This window comes from Heteronotia binoei, chromosome 15 (assembly GCF_032191835.1).
Source record: "Heteronotia binoei isolate CCM8104 ecotype False Entrance Well chromosome 15, APGP_CSIRO_Hbin_v1, whole genome shotgun sequence".
Classification (NCBI taxonomy): domain Eukaryota; kingdom Metazoa; phylum Chordata; class Lepidosauria; order Squamata; family Gekkonidae; genus Heteronotia; species Heteronotia binoei.
Genome location: NC_083237.1, coordinates 5,648,464 through 5,667,869, shown reverse-complemented (window position 1 = coordinate 5,667,869; position 19,406 = coordinate 5,648,464). Strand labels below are relative to the sequence as shown.

Sequence of the window (19,406 nt, the reverse complement as noted above, 5' to 3'; positions counted from 1 at the left end):
AGGCAGAGATTCAACAGGTGATGTGCCCTTTAAAGACTAGGGCAGGGGTGGCCAAACTGGCTCTAGAGCTTCATGTTTGTCTTTTGTACATATTGTGTGGCTCTTGAAGCCCCTGCTATCCTATCCTGCCCTGTAGCTGGCTTGAAGCACGCATTTCTCTTTTTAAATCACTTTTCTAAGTCAAGCCAGCCGGTGGCTTGGAGAATGCATTGAAAGTTGCTTTCTTTCCACCTCTCTCTCCCTTGTCTCCCTCCCCCGCCATCTATTTGCCTTCCTTCCTTCCATGTCTTGCAGCTCTCAAAAATCTGATGTTTATCTTATGTGGCTCTTACATTAAGCTTTTTGGTCACCCCTGGAGTGGGTGTTCTTGGGTTGCCTAGCACAACAGGTGATGCATCTTTTTTTTCTTTTTAAAGGCAGGGGATTCTAGTCAGGGAACAGTCGCTTTGCCCAGCCAGAGTTTCAATAGGTGATGTGTCCTATTTTTTTTTTTAAGAGTCAGGGTTTTGTTGTCTATAGTTGCCTTGCATAGCAGCAGCTCAACAGGTGGTATATTTTCTTGGCATAATAGTGAAGTAACAAAGGTAAAGTTTCACTTGGGTTTTATTTATTGAGTTCCTAAGCCTTGTGTTTTGTAACTTGCCCCCAAATGCTCACCTCTTTCAGCCAAACAATTTCCAAGGTGGCTTGTAATGAAACCAGCTGTCAGCCTACAGTGGTTTTGTAGTTAGAGTGTTTGGCTGGGATCTGAAAGACCGAGGTTCAAATCACCACTCTGCCATGTTAGCCTTTTGTTAGTCTTTAAGGTGCTAAAATTTGTTTGGCTCAGAGGTGCCTTTGCCTGGACTCTGACTTTTTTCTACTCTTTTGTTAGTACCGTCCTGTGAAGTAGGCTAGGCTGAGCAATTGTGACTGGCCGAACTCACTCAGCAAACTTGTGGACTCGAACCTGGATCTTCCTGACCCTTCTTCTCTTTATCCCCCTCCTGTTCCCCACTCCCTCAGCCCTACTTCCTGCGGATTTCCTAACCTCAGGCTGCCTTGTGTAGAGAGACCCTGCCAGAACCATGGGGGTACCTCCCCAACATGAGAAAGGAGCCAGAAGTCGGAAGAGACCAAGAAAGGAGGGTTCAGGTGTCTCCTCGGCCAAGAAGGAAGGTTCGAAGACAAACCAGGGCGGCCCGCTCCCTCGATTGGAGCCTGCAGCAGCTGAGTATTTCCAAAGGGCCCACGAGACCTTGAAATCTGGGTTTGGCTCTGATGAGGAGAAAGGTAAGATTCCTTGGGGTGAGGTCGAGATACAGTTATCTTCTCAACTGTGTTTATGGCAAGCATTGGGGAGGGACGGTGGCTCAGTTGCAGAGTATCTGCTTGGCAAGCAGAAGGTCCCAGGTTCAATCCTTGACATCTCCAACTAAAAAGGGTCCAGGCAAATAGGCATGAAAAACCTCAGCTTGAGACCCTGGAGAGCCACTGCTGGTCAGGGGAGGGACGGTGGCTCAGTGGTAGAGCATCTGCTTGGTAAGCAGAAGGTCCCAGGTTCAATCCCCAGCATCTCCAACTAAAAAGGGTTCAGGCAAAGAGGTGTGAAAAACCTCAGCTTCAGACCCTGGAGAGCCGCTGCCAGTCTGAGTAGACTGACTTTGATGGACTGAAGGTCTGATTCAGTAGAAGGCAGCTTCATATGGTCATTGCATTGAAAAGAGAAAAGGACTTGGAAGTTTATACTCACGACTGCCATAAAGGTGTGGGCTGGTGGGGAAGTATTGTGGGAAGGGACATGTGGATGTGAGTGGACAGCAGAAGAAGGCTGGTTAACCCAGCAGAGGTTAACCTGTAATAAGAAAGATATTAGGGTTGAACCCTTTCCTGAGAATTGCCGTTCCCTGTCTTCACTCACAGACCAAGAAGCGCAAGTGGAGTTTGGGTAGTCTTCCGTAAAGAAAACGCCATCTCAACGTGTTCGGGGGCCATGCCCTTTCGCTGCTCTTTTTCCATGCCCCAGAACTGGGCCTTGGCATCAAAGGGAAATAGGTTCAAAAGGCTCAGCCATAACTCAAAGCCGTGCAATGAAGTGACCCATATCTGGAGTTCTGAATATTCTGTGGTGCTGTCTCAGAGCAGCACACTTGGGTGCATTGGAAGGTTCTCAAAGAAGCCCCCAAGTTTCTAGTCCTTGGAGAAATCGGAGGCGTGTATAATACGATCTTGGAACCTGAATGGTGGTGTGGTGGTAGTATAGGAATGTTGGTGGAGTGGGGGTGCAACTCCTTCCCTCTGTGTGTGTGATGTAACTCCTTCCCTTTGGCTTTCCTTGCAAAGGCAGAGGTTCAACAGGTGATGCATTTTTTTTTAGGTGTAGGGGGTTCTTGTCAGGGAACGGTTGGCTTTCCCCCCCCACCAACATGTAGAAAGCATATTCCGAAATGAACCGTCTGCATACTTGCTTTTTGATTTATGATTCATGGTATGGGAAAATATGTGGCTATACTCCTGCCCACATAGATGGTCCATGGATGGCTCGCACTGGCACAGTTTTGTCAGATCTTGGAAGCTTTAGGACAAAGTGAGAAACTCGAAATGGGTGAAAAGAAAAAGGCACACAGTTTCTCTCTGTCAAAGCCACATACACTATAATATTTCATGGAATCATAGAATCGTAGAAGATGATATTGGATTTATATCCTGCCCTATACTCTGAATCTCAGAGCAGTCACAATTCTCCTTTACCTCCTCCCCCCACCCCACAACAGACACCCTGTGAGATAGGTGGGGCTGAGAGAGCTCTTCCAGAGGCTGCCCTTTCATGGACAACTCCTGCGAGAGTTATGTCCGACCCAAGGCCATTCCAGCAGGTGCAAGTGGAGGAGTGGGGAATCAAACCCAGTTCTCCCAGATAAGAGTCAGTGCACTTAACCACTTAGCAAGAGCTATGGGTGACCCAAGACCATTCCAACAGCTGCGAGTGGAGGTGGGGGGGAATCAAACCCGGTTTTCCCAGATAAGAGTCTGCACAGTTAACCGCCACACCAAACTGGCTCTTCTCTCCCCAATGCGAGAAAGCAGCCAGAAGCAGGAAGATGCCAAGAAAGGAGGGCTCAGGAAGTAGCAGGAGCTCCTTTGCATATTAAGCCACACCCCCCTGATGTAGCCAATCCTCCTGGAGCTTACAGTAGGCCCTGTACTGCTACAAAAAAAAGCGTTGCCCAGAAGTAACGTTTCTGTGTGACATCTCTCTCCTTTCCCATCCCCAGCGCTGTTTGTCAGCAACGTTTTGGAGGAAGCCGCGGCTGTCGCTGTGCCTCTGTCCCTGGACCCAGCCGGCTCCCTTCTCCTGCAGGCCCTGGTGCCCTCCGCTTCGCCTGCCAGCCTTTGCCGCCTCCTGCGGGCCCTGATCCCCTCCCTGCCCTTGGTGGCTCGCCACGCCTGCGGGGCCCACATCCTGGAAGCTGCCCTGCTGAGGGCCCCGCTGTCGATCCAGGATGGCACGGAGGACTCTGGGACTCTGGAAGACCTGGTTTTGGAGCTGGGCAGGAGCGTGCAGGAGGAACTGTCGGCCTTTGCGCTGGACGCCCATGCCAGCTTCGTGGTGCGGACTCTGCTGCAGGCGCTCGGAGGGGCCCGCGTCGGTTCAGATGGGGGTCGTGGGCTCCAGGTATTAGGTAAGTGCTGATGGCGACGCAGCCCCCACCCCAGGATTTGGGGCAGCGAGGGTGAGTCCAGCTTTGAGAATGGAGAAGTCCTGACGCGGATAGGTGGTGTGGTGGAGTGGTTAGAGCAGGGAGTGTCGAACTCATTTCCAGGCTCATTTCCAGAGAGAGCCAGTTTGGTGTAGTGGTGAAGTGCGCGGACTCTTATCTGGGAGAACGGGTTTGATTCCCCACTCCTCCACTTGCACCTGCTGGAATGACCTTGGGTCAGCCAGAGCTCTGGCAGAGGTTGTCCTTGAAAGGGCAGCTGCTGTGAGAGCCCTCTCAGCCCCACCCACCTCACAGGGTGTCTGTTGTGGGGGGAAAGTAAAGGAGATTGTGAGTGCTCTGAGACTCTTCAGAGTGGAGGGCGGGATATAAATCCACTATCTTCATCTACCTCACAGGGTGTCTGTTGTGGGGGAGGAAGGGAAAGATTGTAAGAGAGCCAGTTTGGTGTAGTGGTGAAGTGTGCGGACTCTTATCTGGGAGAACCGGGTTTGATTCCCCACTCCTCCACTTGCACCTGCTGGAATGGACATGGGTCAGCCGTAGCTCTGGCAGAGGTTGTCCTTGAAAGGGCAGCTGCTGTGAGAGCCCTCTCCAGCCCCACCCACCTCACAGGGTGTCTGTTGTGGGGGAGGAAGGGAAAGGAGACTGTGAGCTGTTCTGAGACTCTTCGGAGTGGAGGGCGGGCTATAAACCTGTGGAATTCACTGCCACAGGAGGTGGTGGTGGCTACAAGCGCAGACAGCTTTAAGAGGGGACTGGATAAACATATGGAACAGAGGTCCATCAGTGGCTCTGAGCCGCAAGGTATTAATGGAATACTCTGTCTGCGGCAACGATGCTGTGTACTCTTGGGCCTTGCGGGGGGCACAGGGGGAGGGCTGCTGGAATTGTGGCTCCACTGGTGGACTCCTGATGGCGTCTGGGTTTCAGCCACTGTGTAACACAGAGTTTTGGGCTAGGTAGGCTATTGGGCTGCTCCAGCACAGTTTCTCTTGTGTTCTCTTAATTCGTGCGCTAGAATTCAGCTGGCTTCCCCTCTCTCTCATTTATTACCACTTTCTCCTCCTTGACCCTCCAGGGACGTCGCATTCCAGAGCCAAGCAAGCCAAACCAGGAAGTGAGGGTCCCACGGACTTCGAGGTCCCCGGCTCCTTCTTGTCCCTCCTGCAGGGTTTCAGCGAAAGCTTTTGTGAGCTTATTTCCGGTGAGATGGCGCCACCTGCTGGGGAGCTGGAGATTATCTGTCCAGGGTGGCTCTCAAAATGCGGGATGTTTGGAAGCAAAACCTTGTTAATTTATTTTTTTATCTCTTTAAAACGTTTACGGGCTGTTTCCTACCAAAATAGGGTCCCCTTAAAAGGAGGGACTCTGGACTTATTTGTTTAATTGTTTTGAAAAATGTATCGGCTGCTGCTTTTCTTCCTTATAAGAGCCCCGCGGCGCAGAGTGGGAAAGCTGCAGTACTGCAGACGGAGCCCTCTGCTCACGACCTGAGTTCGATCCCCGGCGGAAGCTGGGTTTTCAGGTAGCCGACTCGAGGTTAACTCAGCCTTCCATCCTTCCGAGGTCGGTCAAATGAGTACCCAGCTTGCTGGGGGGAAAGTGTAGAGGACTGGGGAAGGCAAGGGCAAACCGCCCCGTAAAAAGTCTGCCGTGAAAACGTTGTGAACGCAGCGTCACCCCAGAGTCGGAAACGACTGGTGCTTGCACAGGGGGACTACCTTTTTACCTTTTTCTTCCTTATGCAGCTCAAGGGGCCTTACACTATAAAAACGTATACAAAATAGATTGCATAAAAATACATAAACACCAAACATTATAAAGCCACAATTTAAGACTGCTTTGATCAAATGCTGCCCTAAATCAAATGGTCTTCAGGTGCTTCTTAAAGAACAGAAATGAGGGGGCCAGGCGCACCTCCCTGGGGAGATTGTTGCACAATTGCGGGGCTGCCCCTGAAAAGGCCCTGTTTTGTGTGCCTCCAGACAAGCTTCTTTGATCACTGGGCGGGTCAGAAGGGATTCTCTTTGTGATCTTAATTCCCAGGCAAGAATGCATGGGACAAGACTGTCTTTCAGATACCTTGGCTCCAAGGCACGTAGGGCTTCTGTATAAATGAATCAGTGCATCGGATCTCGCACCTGGATCTCTCATTGCTTATCGGGCAGCTATGGCTGCATTACACAATTGCATTGCAGGATGGTCCCCAACCTGTAGCCCTGACGGTGACTCTTCCCCACCGTGTCTAGCTGCTTGTGGTACCTGCTGATGGCCGTGGTCCCCTGTTGTCGCTTGTGCATGTATTGCATAGAGCAAGTGAAAACTGAGTCCTCAGAACGGTGGGAGGCGAGAGGCTGAGTTTTGGTGGGATGGCAGCAAAAACCCTGAAGGCTGTGCTGAGAAGCAAAGAAGGATGTCTCTCCGAGGAACAAGAGCCTCTGGTGATAAGAGACGTCTTGGCACTCGTGCAGTCTTTAGGAAGGAGAAGGATGGGTGCTGAGTGAGCACGCGTGGAGCTTAGCAGGGTCTAAAAACTGAACTTCATGTTCTGGCTCCCACGGCCAAAACATCTGTCGACTCCTATTGCTTCTGCCTGGTAGAGCTGAGTGGAGGCAGCAGCTGTGCAGAGGCCCCGTCTGCGTTAATTTCATTAGCACCCACGGCGGCAGCGACAGCCCAGCTTTGAAATGTACTGTCAGGGTCATGGTGAGAGCCAATCTGGCGTGGTGGTGAAGGGTGTGGACTCTTACCTGGCAGAACCGGGTTTGATTCCCCACTCCTCCACTTGCAGCTGCTGGAATGGCCTTGGGTCAGCCATCGCTCTTGCTAAGTGGCTAAGTGCACAGACTCTTATCTGGGAGAACCGGGTTTGATTCCCCACTCCTCCACTTGCACCTGCTGGATTGGCCTTGGGTCAGCCATCACTCTTGCTAAGTGGCTAAGTGCACAGACTCTTATCTGGGAGAACCGGGTTTGATTCCCCCCTCCTCTACTTGCAGCTGCTGGAATGGCCTTGGGCCAGCCATCGCTCTTGCTAAGTGGTTAAGTGAACAGACTCTTATCTGGGAGAACCGGGTTTGATTTCCCACTCCTCCACTTGCACCTGCTGGAATGGCCTTGGGTCAGCCATAGCTCTCACAGAGCTGTCCTTGAAAGGGCAGCTGCTGGGAGAGCTCTCTCAACCCCACCCACCTCACAGGGTGCCTGTTGTGGGGGAGGAAGATAAAGGAGATTGTGAGCCGCTCTGTGACTCTGGGATTCAGAGTATAGGGTGGGATATAAATCCAATAACTTTATCATCCTCTGGCAGCAATTTGCACATTTTAATCGCTCACTTGGAGGTCAGTTTGCTGTAGTGGTTAAGTGCGTGGACTCTTATCTGGGAGAACTGGGTTTGATTCCCCACTCCTCCACTTGCACCTGCTGGAATGGCCTTGGGTCAGCCATAGCTGTGGCAGAGGTTGTCCGTGAAAGGGCAGATTCTGTCAGAGCTCTCTCAGCCCCATCTACCTCACACGGTTTCTGTTGGTGGGGTGGGGGGAAGGTAAAGGAGATTGTAAACCACTCTGAGACTCAGATTCAGAATGGAGGGAGGGGTATAAATCCAATATCGTCATCATAATCTCTGCCACCTTCTCCTCAAGGGAGGGAGCGAGGCTCTCTTTCTGTGTCTCTAATCTCTCTCAAACCTCCCCTTTCCCCCCAGATTTCATCACCAACAAATTCTTCAGCCTCTGCCTCCAGGTGGCACTGGAGGTCTTGCACCGGAAATTGCCGGAAGCTTGTTCCCAGCTCTGCTGCTCAGTGATTGGCTACCTGAGCTCTCGCAACCCGGCCGCTGGGCAAAGGTAAATGGACTGATCGGCTGGGTGAATGGAGCCATCATTTTAGAGCCATCTGGCTTTCATTGGTTTGCCTCTTTCGGAGGACAAGGCCAATCACGTCACGTCGCACTCTAGAGCCAGGCGAGGGTGGGAGAGTTAGAAGGAGCTGTCTGCCCATTTTAAATTCTGATTTGTGTTGAGCCGTATTATTCAGGGGCTCCAGTGCTTCTTGCCGGAGCTTCTGTTTTTTTTTTCTTTCTTTCAAGAGAAATAGGAAGACATTTAAGAGGAAGGAGGAAGTGAAAGATGTGATTTGTTTTTAGCCCTGAGAACCCAGGATGGTGTGGTGGTTAGAGCGTTGCATTAGGAGACATCACATTTCCCTTGAACTGCACTTCCTCTGAGCATAGCCTATCTCATAGCTTTTGTAAGAGTTGTCCTTGAAAGGCTAGCTTCTGGGAGAGCTCTCTCAGCCCCACCCGCCTCACAGGGTGTCTGTTATGGGGGGAGAAGATGTAGGACAGGAGCGGCCAACAGTAGCTCTCCAGGTGTTGTTTGCCTACAACTCCCATCAGCCCCAGCCACCATGGCCAGTGGCTGGGGCTGATGGGAGTTGTAGGCAAACATCTGGAGAGCCACCGTTGGCCACCCCTGGCCTACCTCGTACGGTTGTTGTGAGGCTCAAATAGTGGAGGGAGGACCACCCGAGTCACCCTGAGGAAAGGGTGAGCTAAAAATGTGATGGATTCATTGGCTGGAGTAGGTGTGCGTTGCGATTGGCTGACCGGCGACGACCCACACTTTGACCCAGCTACGCTTCCCTTGATTGGCGGCTGACGTTCGATTGGTTCTGGGGCTCGAAAGGTGGGCTCTGACGGTTTCCAAGAGCGCGGCAGGGCCAACCTTGAAGGCTTCTTCTGCCTGGGCGTCTGGGTGATCTCGTCTTCTGCTTCTTCTCCCCAGCGCCCTCCTGGTGTTCCTGAAGGACGCGACGTGCAGCCGGGTGCTGGACAAGGTGCTGGAAGTGTCGGCCCCGAAGGGCCTGCGCTCCTTCTACAAGGTCCACGTCAAAGGGCAGCTGCGGGACCTGGCCGTCCACCCCGTGGCCAACTTCACTCTCCAGCGGCTCATCCGGGCAGCCCCCCGCAAGCTGGTGAGGGAGAGCTCCCGAGGCTCGGCTCGTGGCGTTTCCCTGGAGTCCGGCCACAGTTGTCCCCGGGAAGCTCTTCTGGTGGAGCTGGGGGTCGTCGGCTTCTCTCCCTCTTCTGCTGCAGGGGATCTCTAGGGGTGGGGGTGAGAGCCGTCAGGTGGAGCCATTTCAAGTGTTGCAGCTGTGATGTCCAGATTGGCACGCTGGCCTCAAGCCCATAAATACTTCCCTGCGAACTCACGCACAGGAAGCTGCCTTGCGCTGAATGAGATCCTCCGTCCATCAAGGCCATCCGCAGGGATTTTTTTTTTCTGCGTTAGGAACTCCTTTGCATATTAGGCCACACCCCACCGATGTGGCCAATCCTCCTGGAGCTTACAATAGGCCCTGTCGGAAGAGCCCTGAAAGCTCTTGGAGGATTGGCTACATCAGGGGGGTGTGGCCTAATATGCAAATGCAGGGTTTCTTTTGTAGCAGGAACTCCTCCTTTGCCTATTAGGCCACACACCCCTGATGTAGCCAGTCCTCCTGGAGCTTACAATAGGCCCTGTCAGAAGAGCCCTGAAACCTCTTGGAGGATTGACTACATCAGGGGGGCGTGGCCTAATACGCAAATGCAGGGTTTCTTTTGTAGCAGGAACTCCTTTGCCTATTAGGCCACGCCCTCCTGATGTAGCCAATCCTCCTGGAGCTTACAGGAGGCCCTGTAAGAAGAGCCCTGTAAGCTCTTGAAAGATTGTGGCCTAATAGGCAAAGGAGTTCCTGCTCCAATAAAAGCCCTGGTCATTCTTATCTACAGACTGGCAGTGGCTTTCCAGGGGCTCAGGTAGAGGTCTTTCCTGTCACCTCCTACCTGGGCCTTTTAACTGGAGATGCTGCCGGGGACTGAACTAGGGAGCTTCTGCGGGCCCAGCAGATGCTCCGCCGTACAGCCACAGCCCCCAACCTGCTGAATTGCAACTGATAGTGAAGCTCATGACAGTGCATCCTCCTGGAGTGAATCAAGACCTGGGTTTCCTCTCTCATTACCAACACTGATTTCTCCACACCTGCTCCCCCTCTGCATATCACACGTAATCCAGTCACACCTTCTGTTGTCATTTGGCATCTGAAACCACACCACTTTCCAATATATAGGACAAATAGTCTCACATTTTAGCTGTATCTGAAGAAGCGGGCGGTGACTCACGAAAGCACCTACCCTGCTACAAATTTTGTTAGTCTTTTAAGCTGATCCTGGACTCTTACTACTGTTCCAGCCAGACTGACAGGACTAGCCATCTTGATCCAGCCTCTCACTATATGAACATACGAAGCTGCCTTATCCTGAATCAGACCCTCTTGGGTCCATCAAAGTCAGTCTTGTCTACTCAGACTGGCAGCGGCTCTGCAGGGTCTCAAGCTGAGGTTTTTCACACCTGCCTGGACCCTTTTTAGTTGGAGATGCTGGGGATTGAACCTGGGATCTTCAAGATGTCACTTGGGGTTATATATACCTTTGTTTCCGCTTGATAGCTGAGGCTTCCAGGCATGTCTGAACTCTTGCTGGGTCTCCAAGGCTAGAAATGTATCAGGCTCAATTGCAGATGGCCTGAGCTCTTGAAAGGGAGCTGAGCTGTTTCCTAAGGAGTTTTTGCTTCAGTCAGGGAAGACCAGCTCTTCAGATGCTCGCTTTAGCTGCTTAGGAAACTGCTTTGGAGAAACCACACTAGGCCGAGGCGGGGAAGAGGGCTTTAATGTCATGCAACTTTTAACATCGCACTGTATAAAAGGGGAGCGACTCTCTGGGCCACTGGTGAAATCAGCACGATGTCTGGTTGTGAAGAGAGGCCTGATAAGACATGTAAGAGAAATACAACCAAGCGGGGCAGGTATTTTGCCCTCATGGTAAGAGAACATAAGAACAGAAGAGAAGCCATGTTGGATCAGTCCAAGGGCCCATCCAGTCCAACACTCTGTGTCACATAAGAACAGAAGAGAAGCCATGTTGGATCAGGCCAATGGCCCATCCAGTCAAACACTGTGTCACATAAGAACATAAGAGAAGCCATGTTGGATCAGGCCAATGGCCCATCCAGTCCAACACTCTGTGTCACATAAGAACATAAGAGAAGCCATGTTGGATCGGGCCAATGGCCCATCCAGTCCAACACTCTGTGTCACACAGTGGCCAAAAACCCAAGTGCCATCAGGAGGTCCATCAATGGGGCCAGGACACTAGAAGCCCTCCCACTATGCCCCCCTCAAGCACCAAGAATACAGAGCATCACTTGCCCCACACAGAGAGTTTCATCTATAAGAACTATAAGAGAAGCCATGTTGGATCAGCCCAATGGCCCATCCATTCCAACACTGTGTCACATAAGAACCTAAGAGAAGCCATGCTGGATCAGGCCATTGGCCCATCCAGTCCAACACTCTGTGTCACATAATAAGAGAAGCCATGTTGGATCAGGCCAACGGCCCATCCAGTCCAACACTCTGAGTCACATAAGAACATAGGAGAAGCCACATTGGATCAGGCCAAAGGCCCATCCAGTCCAACACTCTGAGTCACATAAGAACATAGGAGAAGCCACATTGGATCAGGCCAAAGGCCCATCCAGTCCAACACTCTGAGTCACATAAGAACATAAGAGAAGCCATGTTGGATCAGGCCAGTGGCCCATCCAGTCCAACACTGTGTCACATGAGAACATAAGAGAAGCCATGTTGGATCAGGCCAAAGGCCCATCCAGTCCAACACACTGTCACACAGTGGCCAAAAAAATTCAGGTGCCATCAGAGGTCCACCAGTGGGGCCAGAACACTAGAAGCCCTCCCATTGTGCCCCCCACCCAAGCACCAAGAATACAGAGCAATCACTGCCCCAGACAGAGAGTTCCAACAATACACTGTGGCTAATAGCCACTGATGGACCTCTGCTCCATATTTTTATCCAGTCCCCTCTTGAAGCTGACTGTGCTTGCAGCTACCACCTCCTGTTGCCAGTGAATTCCACATGTTGATCAACCTTCCTTTCTCTCCTCCCCAGCTAGGAAAACTGTTTGAAGAGCTGAGCCCTGGCCTGGAAGAAATCCTGGCTCTTGAGCACTTGGGTGTGGTCACAGCCCTCTTGGGGGCCTGCCGCAAACACGGGGCTAACCAGCAGGAGGTACTGCGGATACTCATGGAGGTGAGAATCCCTTGCTGCTCCCTTCCCATCCCACATCTGTAACCTTTGCGCCCTGTGGCTCAGTCTGGTCTCTGCTGTCTCTCCCCCCTCAGGCTTTTCACTGCTGGGAGCCCCCTTCCCGCCAGTTGGTGTGTGCCCCTCTCATTGCTTCGCTTCTGGCTTACGAGGTGTATCACGGCGAGGAGGAGGAGGAAGAGACAACGTTGGAGGAGCAGGTAGGCTCTCAGGGCAGTGACGGTACTTGGGACAAGAAGTCAGAGGGCAAATAAAGGTAACCAAGAATCAGGATGGGATTGAAGGGCACACCCTAAGCTGCCTTCTACCGAATCGGACCAGCGGTCCATCCAAATTGCCCATTGAGGCTGGCGGCAGCTTTCCAGGGAAGAGGTTTCAAACATGCAGCGGTGGGCCGGATCAGGCCCCCGGAGGTCTTCTATCAGGCACACGAGGAACTCATCGTTGTCTGCGTTCTTTGCTAGGCTTGATCGGTCAGGTTAGAGCAAAGCCTTTATTTTCTCCATTCACTGACCAGGGTGTGAAGCAGCGTACGTAGAAAAGCTCACGATGCCCAGCCGTGTAATCTTTTCCTCTGGCTCTTAGGCTCAAAGCATTGACCGTAAGATTTCTGTAACGAATGTCAGTAAATCAAAAAGAGGTTTGCAACTTACAGATCCGCACCGGAGCAGCACCTGAACAGCGTACTCGAGATTGCTACAGCACAGACCTTGCCTCCAGATTTTGATGCAATAATTCTGAACAAGAGGCGTCAGTTATCTGAGATTAAAAAAGCAAAATATTGCAAGGGTGGTAATTTTTCAAGAGTGTTTTAAGTTTTTAAAAAAATCTCTCATTGTGTTCATGCCCTTTATGAAGTTTATATCTCTGCTACCTGGCATTACATTTTATGTGGCACGTGGCCCGGCCCGAAAAGGTCTCATTTATGTCAGATCCAGCCCTCAGAACAAATGCGTTTCACACCCCTGCCTCAGGGTGTCAGGCAGAAAAAAGGTCGTTCACATCATGATGCCAAGAGATGCCAAGGAATGAACCCGGGGCCTTCTGTGTGCCAAGCAGATGGTCTAGCATTGAGCCACGGTCCCTCCCCGAACATTCTTGGTCCATCCAGGGTAGTTTTAACTTCTTACACCGGCAGCAGCTCTCCAGGGTCTCCGGCGGAGGTCTTTCCCATCACTTGCTGCCTGGTTCTTCTAACTGATGGGCCAGTTTGGTGTAGTGGTTAAGTGTGCAGACTCTTATCTGGGAGAACCGGGTTTGATTCCCCCCCTCCTCCACTGGCACCTGTCGGAATGGCCTTGGGTCAGCCATAGCTCTTGCTAAGTGGTTAAGTGCACAGACTCTTATCTGGGAGAACCGGATTTGATTCCCCACTCCTCCACTTGCAGCTGCTGGAATGGCCTTGGGTCAGCCAGAGCTCTTGCAGGAGTTGTCCTTGAAAGAGCAGCTTCTCTCAGCCCCACTCACCTCACAGGGTGTCTGTTGTGGGAGAGGAAGGTAAAGGAGATTGTGAGGAGCACTGAGTCTCTGTCCTTGAAAGGGCAGCTGCTGGGAGAACCCTCTCAGCCCCACCCACCTCACAGGGTGTCTGTTGTGGGGCGGGGGGGGGGGAAGATAAAGGAGATTGTGAGCTGCTCTGAGACTCTGAGTGGAGGGCGGGATATAAATCCAGTGTTGTCTTCTAACTTGGGGGTTGAACGTGAGACCCTTTGCCTGCCAAGCAGCTGCTGTATCTCTGAGCTGTGGACTCTTCCTGATTGGAAGGAGCTATGGAAGCAGGGAGGGGCCTGAGGGTAGACGTGGTGTATGATCCAGCTGGTGTTGGACTGTGCTTCATCTGGATCACCCCCCCCCCCCCCTGCTTTTAGCCTGCTGCTGAAACTGGCAGCTTTCTTCTCAGTGTGTGTTTCTGCATATTCAGTCTCCCACTGCCAAATGGATGGGAACTGAAAAGTGTTTCTTCACTCGATCAAGGGGGTCTCGTGCCTGCAGCCACGCGTGGCCTCCTAACCGCCCTCCCTCCTTCCTACCTGAGCGGTTTGCCGGAATCGGAGAGGGGGCTTGTAGCTCTCCGCTTTGCCTGCTGGCCCCCCAGGTTCAATTCCTGGCTTGTCTAGTTGAAAAGTCCAGGCTGTGGGCGATGTGAAAGGCCTTTCTCTCCCTGAGACCCTGGAGAGCTGCTGCCGGTCTGAGCTCTGACCTTGAAGGACCAAGGGTCTGATTGAGTAGAAAGCAGCGTTGTGTGCATTCTTGTGATTGGGACTAGCAGGCTGTCTGTTGCGACTGGATAAATCTCAGTGTGGGTGGGAAGGGCTTCAAGCCTCTCCAGCCACGTTCCTCTGTGTGAGCTGCCCATGTGGAGTCCCCTGAAATAAACTAAGTATCCTGTGTCTCTGCCATGCCCCTCCGCAGGCCGCCTTTTGTAGGAAAAGCCCAGCAAGAACTCATTTGCATTTTAGGCCACACCCCTGATGCCACCATTGTTTCACAAAAGCCTAGCAGGAACTCATTTGCTTCTTAGCGTGCCCCCCCCCCCCATGGTTTCACACAGGGCTTTTTCTGCAGGAGAAGCCCAACAGGAACTCATTTGCATATTAGGCCACACCCCCAGTGCCACCATGGTCTCCCATGGTTTTCCCCAGAAAAGCCCAGCAGGAACTCATTTGCACATTAGGCCACACCCCCTGATGCCACCGTGGTTTCACACAGGGCTCTTTTTGCAGGAGAAGCCCAGCAGGAACTCATTTGCATATTAGGCCACACCCCCTGATGCCACCATGGTTTCGCGTGGGGCTTTTTTGTAGAGAAGCCCAGCAGGAACTCATTTGCATATCAGACCACACCCCCTGACGCCACCATGGTTTCACACAGGGCTCTTTTTTGCAGGAAAAGCCCAGCAGGAACTCATTTACATCTTAGACCCCCCCCCTTGATGCCACCATCGTTTCACGCGGGTAGGGTTTTTTTGTGGGGAAAAACCCAGCTGGATATCTTTTGCATATTAAGCCACACCCCATGGCACCAAGCCAGCTGGAGCTGTGTTCCTGCTCAAAAAAGAACCTTGCTGCTCAGACTTCTTCCCTGAGGACTGGCAACTTAAGTTTAAAACAAAGTAGTGATTTCTACAGGCTACAGGCAAGGATTTGGTTTGGTTTGGCCTACAGGTAAGAAGAAGACTACAGATTTATACCTCGCCCTTCTTTCTGAATCACAGATTCAGAGCGGCTTACAATCTCCTTTATCTTCCTCCCCCACAATAGTCACCCTGTGAGGTGGGTGGGGCTGAGAGGGCTCTCACAGCTGCTGCCCTTTCAAGGACAACTCCTAGGAGAGCTCTGGCTGACCCAAGGCCATTCCAGCAGGTGCAAGTGGAGGAGTGGGGAATCAAACCCGGTTCTCCCAGATAAGAGTCTGCACACTTCACCGCTACACCAAACTGGCTCTAAAAGGTGGAGGGGAAAGAATTTGCTCTTAGCCTCTGTGCCTCTTCCCATATTGAGGGTCTTTCTATCCCCTAGCGTCGTCTGACCTCCATCTCCTATCACGGCTCCTTGATGCTCCAGCACTGTTTGCATTTTGCCGACCCCTCCGTCCTGCTGCGCAGCTTGGCTGCCACGACCCCCCAGGATCTGGTCACGCTGGCCTGTGACCCAGCAGGCAGCCACGTCTTCGACGCCCTCCTGGCCAGCCCTTCCGTCCCCGGGAAGCAGAGGCGGAAAGTCCTGCGCCTGCTGAAGGTAAGAGTCACGGCACGGAGGCCGAAACAACACAAGGTTGGTTGGTGTCCTATGCCAGTTTGGAGAAAAGGCTCTTGAAAGTGGGTTAGCAGAAACTGGAGAAGGGGTGTGCTTTTGTCTTTTCCTCGGCCAGGAGAGCAGGGGCGTTATTTCTCTTTACTGCCCTTTGCCTCTCACTTTGGTTAGCTGCAACAGAATGAGAGAGGGACCATGTGGGATCACGCCTCTTATAGGGGAGGGATGGTGGCTACTGAGCCTCTGCTTGGTAAGCAGAAGGTCCCAGGTTCAATCCCCGGCAACTCCAACTAAAAAGGGTCCAGGCAAAGAGGCACGGAAAACCTCAGCTTGAGACCCTGAAGAGCCGCTGCCAGTCTGAGTAGACAAGACTGACAAGGGGAGGGAGGGTGGCCCAGTGGTAAGAGCATCTGCCTGGTAAGCTGAAGGTCCCAGGTTCAATCCCCGGCAACTCCAACTAAAAAGGGCCCAGGTAAATACGTGTGAAAAACCTCAGCTGGAGACCCTGGAGAGCTGCTGTAGTCTGACAAGACTGACTTTGAAGGACCCAGGGTCTGATTCAGTAGAAGGCAGCTTCCTATGTTCACCCTTATTTTTGGGGAGGGACAGTGGCTGAGTCTTAGAGCATCTGCTTGGTAAGCAGAAGGTCCCAGGTTCAATCCCGGCATCTCTAACTAAAAAGGGTCCAGGCAAGTAGGCGTGAAAAACCTCAGCTTGAGACCCTGGAGAGTCACTGCTGGTCAGGGGAGGGACAGTGGCTCAGTGGTAGAGCATCTGCTTGGGAAGCAGAAGGTTCCAGGTTCAATCCCCAGCATCTCCAACTCAAAAGGGTCCAGGCAAGTAGGCGTGAAAAACCTCAGCTTGAGACCCTGGAGAGCCGCTGCCAGTCTGAGTAGACAAGTCTGACTTTGATGGACCGAGGGGGGTCTGATTCAGCAGAAGGCAGCTTCATACGTTCATTTCCCTGTCCCTTTTTTTCTTCCCAGGGCCACCTCGTCTCTCTGGCCTGCAGTAAGCACGGGAGCCGGGTCTTGGACGCCATCTGGAGCAGAGCCACGCTGCCAGCTAAGCGGGAGATGGCCCAGGAACTGGGTAAGGCCGCCTTTGCCTTCAGCCAAAGCGATGGTTCTGCAGGAGTCCCTGTAAGCGGCCTGCTGGCTGTGAACTGGGAGGGCTGGGTGAATTCGGCCGTGGTTTCCGAGTGTTTGTGCAGTGAGCACCCCCGCTGGCTGCAATGGGAATTGCACCCTGGCTCTGAGATCTGTTTTGCAAACAATTTCAAAATGATTTCATGGAATCCTAGAATTGAAAGGGACCTCTAGGGTCATCTAGTCCAACCCCTTGTGCAATGCAGGAAATTCACAAATACTTCCTCCCCCCCCACATGCCCTCACATCCCCAGTGACCCCTGCTCCAGGAACATATGAAGCTGCCTTCTACTGAATCAGACCCTGGGTCCATCAAAGTCAGTCTTGTCTACTCAGACTGGCAGCGGCTCTCCAGGGTCTCCAGCTGAGGTTTTTCTCGCTTACCTGCCTGGATCCTTTTTAGTTGGAGATGCCGGGGATTGAAACTGGGACCTTCTGCTTCCCAAGCAGATGCTCTGCCACTGAGCCACCATCCCTCCAGGATCTCTGGCTTGTCTCTTGTTTCTAGTTGCCCATGCATAGTTCTTTGGTGTGTGTGTGTGTATTTTCTGCACAGTGGCTCTGAGTAAAGGCACAAACCCAATGCCCTGCTTACTGCCTTATACGAAGTCGTTCACCAAGGGTCATTATTGTCTACTCAGACTGGCAGTGGCTCTCCAAGGTCTCAGGTGGAGGTAAATCACATCACCTGGTCCTTTTAAACTGGAAATGCCAGGGATTGAACCTGGGACCTTCTGCATCATGCCAAGCAGAGGCTCTACCACCGAGCCACAGCCCTTCTCCTTTAGTCTCTAGGGTCTCAGGCAGAGGTCTTTCCCATCACCTCCTGCCTGGTCCTTTTAATTGGAGAAGCTGAGGATCGAACCTGGGACCTTCTGCATGCCTGGCAGAGGCTCTGCCACTGAGCCACAGCCCTTCTCCTTTAGTCTCCAGGGTCTGAGACAGGTCTTTCCCATCACCTCCTGCTTGGTCCTTCTAAGGGGAGAAGCTGGGGATCGAACCTGGGACCTTCTGCATGCCTGGCAGAGGCTCTGCCACTGAGCCACAGCCCTTCTCTGTTAGTCTCCAGGGTCTCAGGCTGAGGTCTTTCCCATCATCTCCTGCCTGATCCTTTAACTGGAGATGCCGGGGATTGAACCTGGGACCTTCTGCATGCCAAGCAGAGGCTCTACCACTGAGCCACAGCCCCTCCCTAAAGGAAGCCTTGAGTCAGACCCATGGTCCATTGAGGTCAGTATTGTCTACTCAGACTGGCAGCTGCTCTCCAGCGTCTCAGGTAGAGAAAGGTCTTTCCCATCCCTTCCTGCCTGATCCTTTCAACTGGAGATGGTGGGGATTGAACCTGGGACTTTCTGCATGTCGAGCAGAGGCTCTACCACTGAGCCATGCTGCCGTTTGCCTTTTATGCACAAAGGAAGCGGCGTTTTTCTCCTGGATCCAACCGTTGGTCCATCTAACCCAGGACTCCAGTTGGCATCCAGGGACACTCCCAGCAGCGTTCCCTTTAAGCCGAGTGAGTGTGAGCCGGCTCACAGATTTGTATCCTCCAGCTCACATGTTTTTGTCTTAGCTCAGGAAAAATGGCCCCAGAGCACAATAACTGATGCTGTAACTCATCCTTAATGCCAGGAGCTCAGATTTTGCTCACGAGACCCTGCAGCTTAGGGGGAAGCCTGGATCCCCAGCCCTGCCAGTGGAGATCAGAAACGCTGCCCCCTTGCGCAGGCTTCCCACGGTGCATTTCTCTCCCCTTCCCTTCCCCTTGCAGCGGAGCAAGAGCAGAAGCTGCGGAACGACCCCTTCGGCCACCACCTGGTTCGCAATTTCGCCTTGACGCACTTCCTCAAGCGCCGCCGAGACTGGGACCGGCTCCAGGAGGCAGAGAAGAAGCGGCGGGAGCTTTTCGCCGACATCTTGGAGGACTGACTTGGGCGGGAGAGGGCGTGCGTCCTCCGGGCTGGATGGAAGACTGGAGCAGCTGCCCCGGGGCAATGGAGGCCTGTGTCCTCCAGGGGGCGCTCCATATTTGTGCTCCTTGCTTTTTCTCACCACAAAGACTTTGGAGGACTGTCCACCAGAGGGGGCTAGAGGCACCCTTGTATTCTATTGTCTACTCCCTAAACCCTCCATGTAATTAAGTGAATTATTTCTTAATCTTTTTGGCTGTGAACCTCCTTTAGTAGAACAGTGTCCCTCAATTAAATGGTGCGGGCGGGCTCTGGTAAGAAAAAGAATTGCAGATTTATACCCCGCCCTTCTCTCTGAATCAGAGACTCAGAGCGGCTCACAATCTCCTACATCAGGGGTGGCCAACGGCAGCTCTCCCGATGTTTTTTGCCTACAACTCCCATCAGCCCCAGCCATTGGCCATGCTGGCTGGGGCTGATGGGAGTTGTAGGCAAAAAACATCTGGAGAGTTACTGTTGGCCGCTCCTGTCCTACATCTTCTCCCCCCATAACAGACACCCTGTGAGGCGGGTGGGGCTGAGAGAGCTCTCCCAGAAGCTACCCTTTCAAGGACAACTCTTACAAAAGCTCTGGCTGACCCAAGGCCATTCCAGCAGGTGCAAGTGGAGGAGTGGGGAATCAAACCCGGTTCTCCCAGATAAGAGTCAGTGCACTTAACCACTTAGCAAGAGCT

The 19,406-nt window shown here is 52.6% G+C and overlaps 1 protein-coding gene across 1 annotated transcript; it reads left to right on the top strand.

Annotated features, from left to right (window-relative positions):
* Positions 1-1,005: 1,005 nt before the first annotated feature.
* On the top strand, positions 1,006-18,919 carry LOC132584433 (nucleolar protein 9-like). Its single transcript, XM_060256309.1, is given in 10 exon segments — positions 1,006-1,272; positions 3,255-3,662; positions 4,780-4,905; positions 7,408-7,549; positions 8,489-8,678; positions 11,710-11,850; positions 11,943-12,065; positions 15,366-15,602; positions 16,604-16,709; positions 18,534-18,919. Coding segments are annotated over 10 exon segments (1,836 nt in total). The 5' UTR covers positions 1,006-1,067; the 3' UTR covers positions 18,692-18,919.
* The last annotated feature ends 487 nt before the right edge of the window (positions 18,920-19,406 follow it).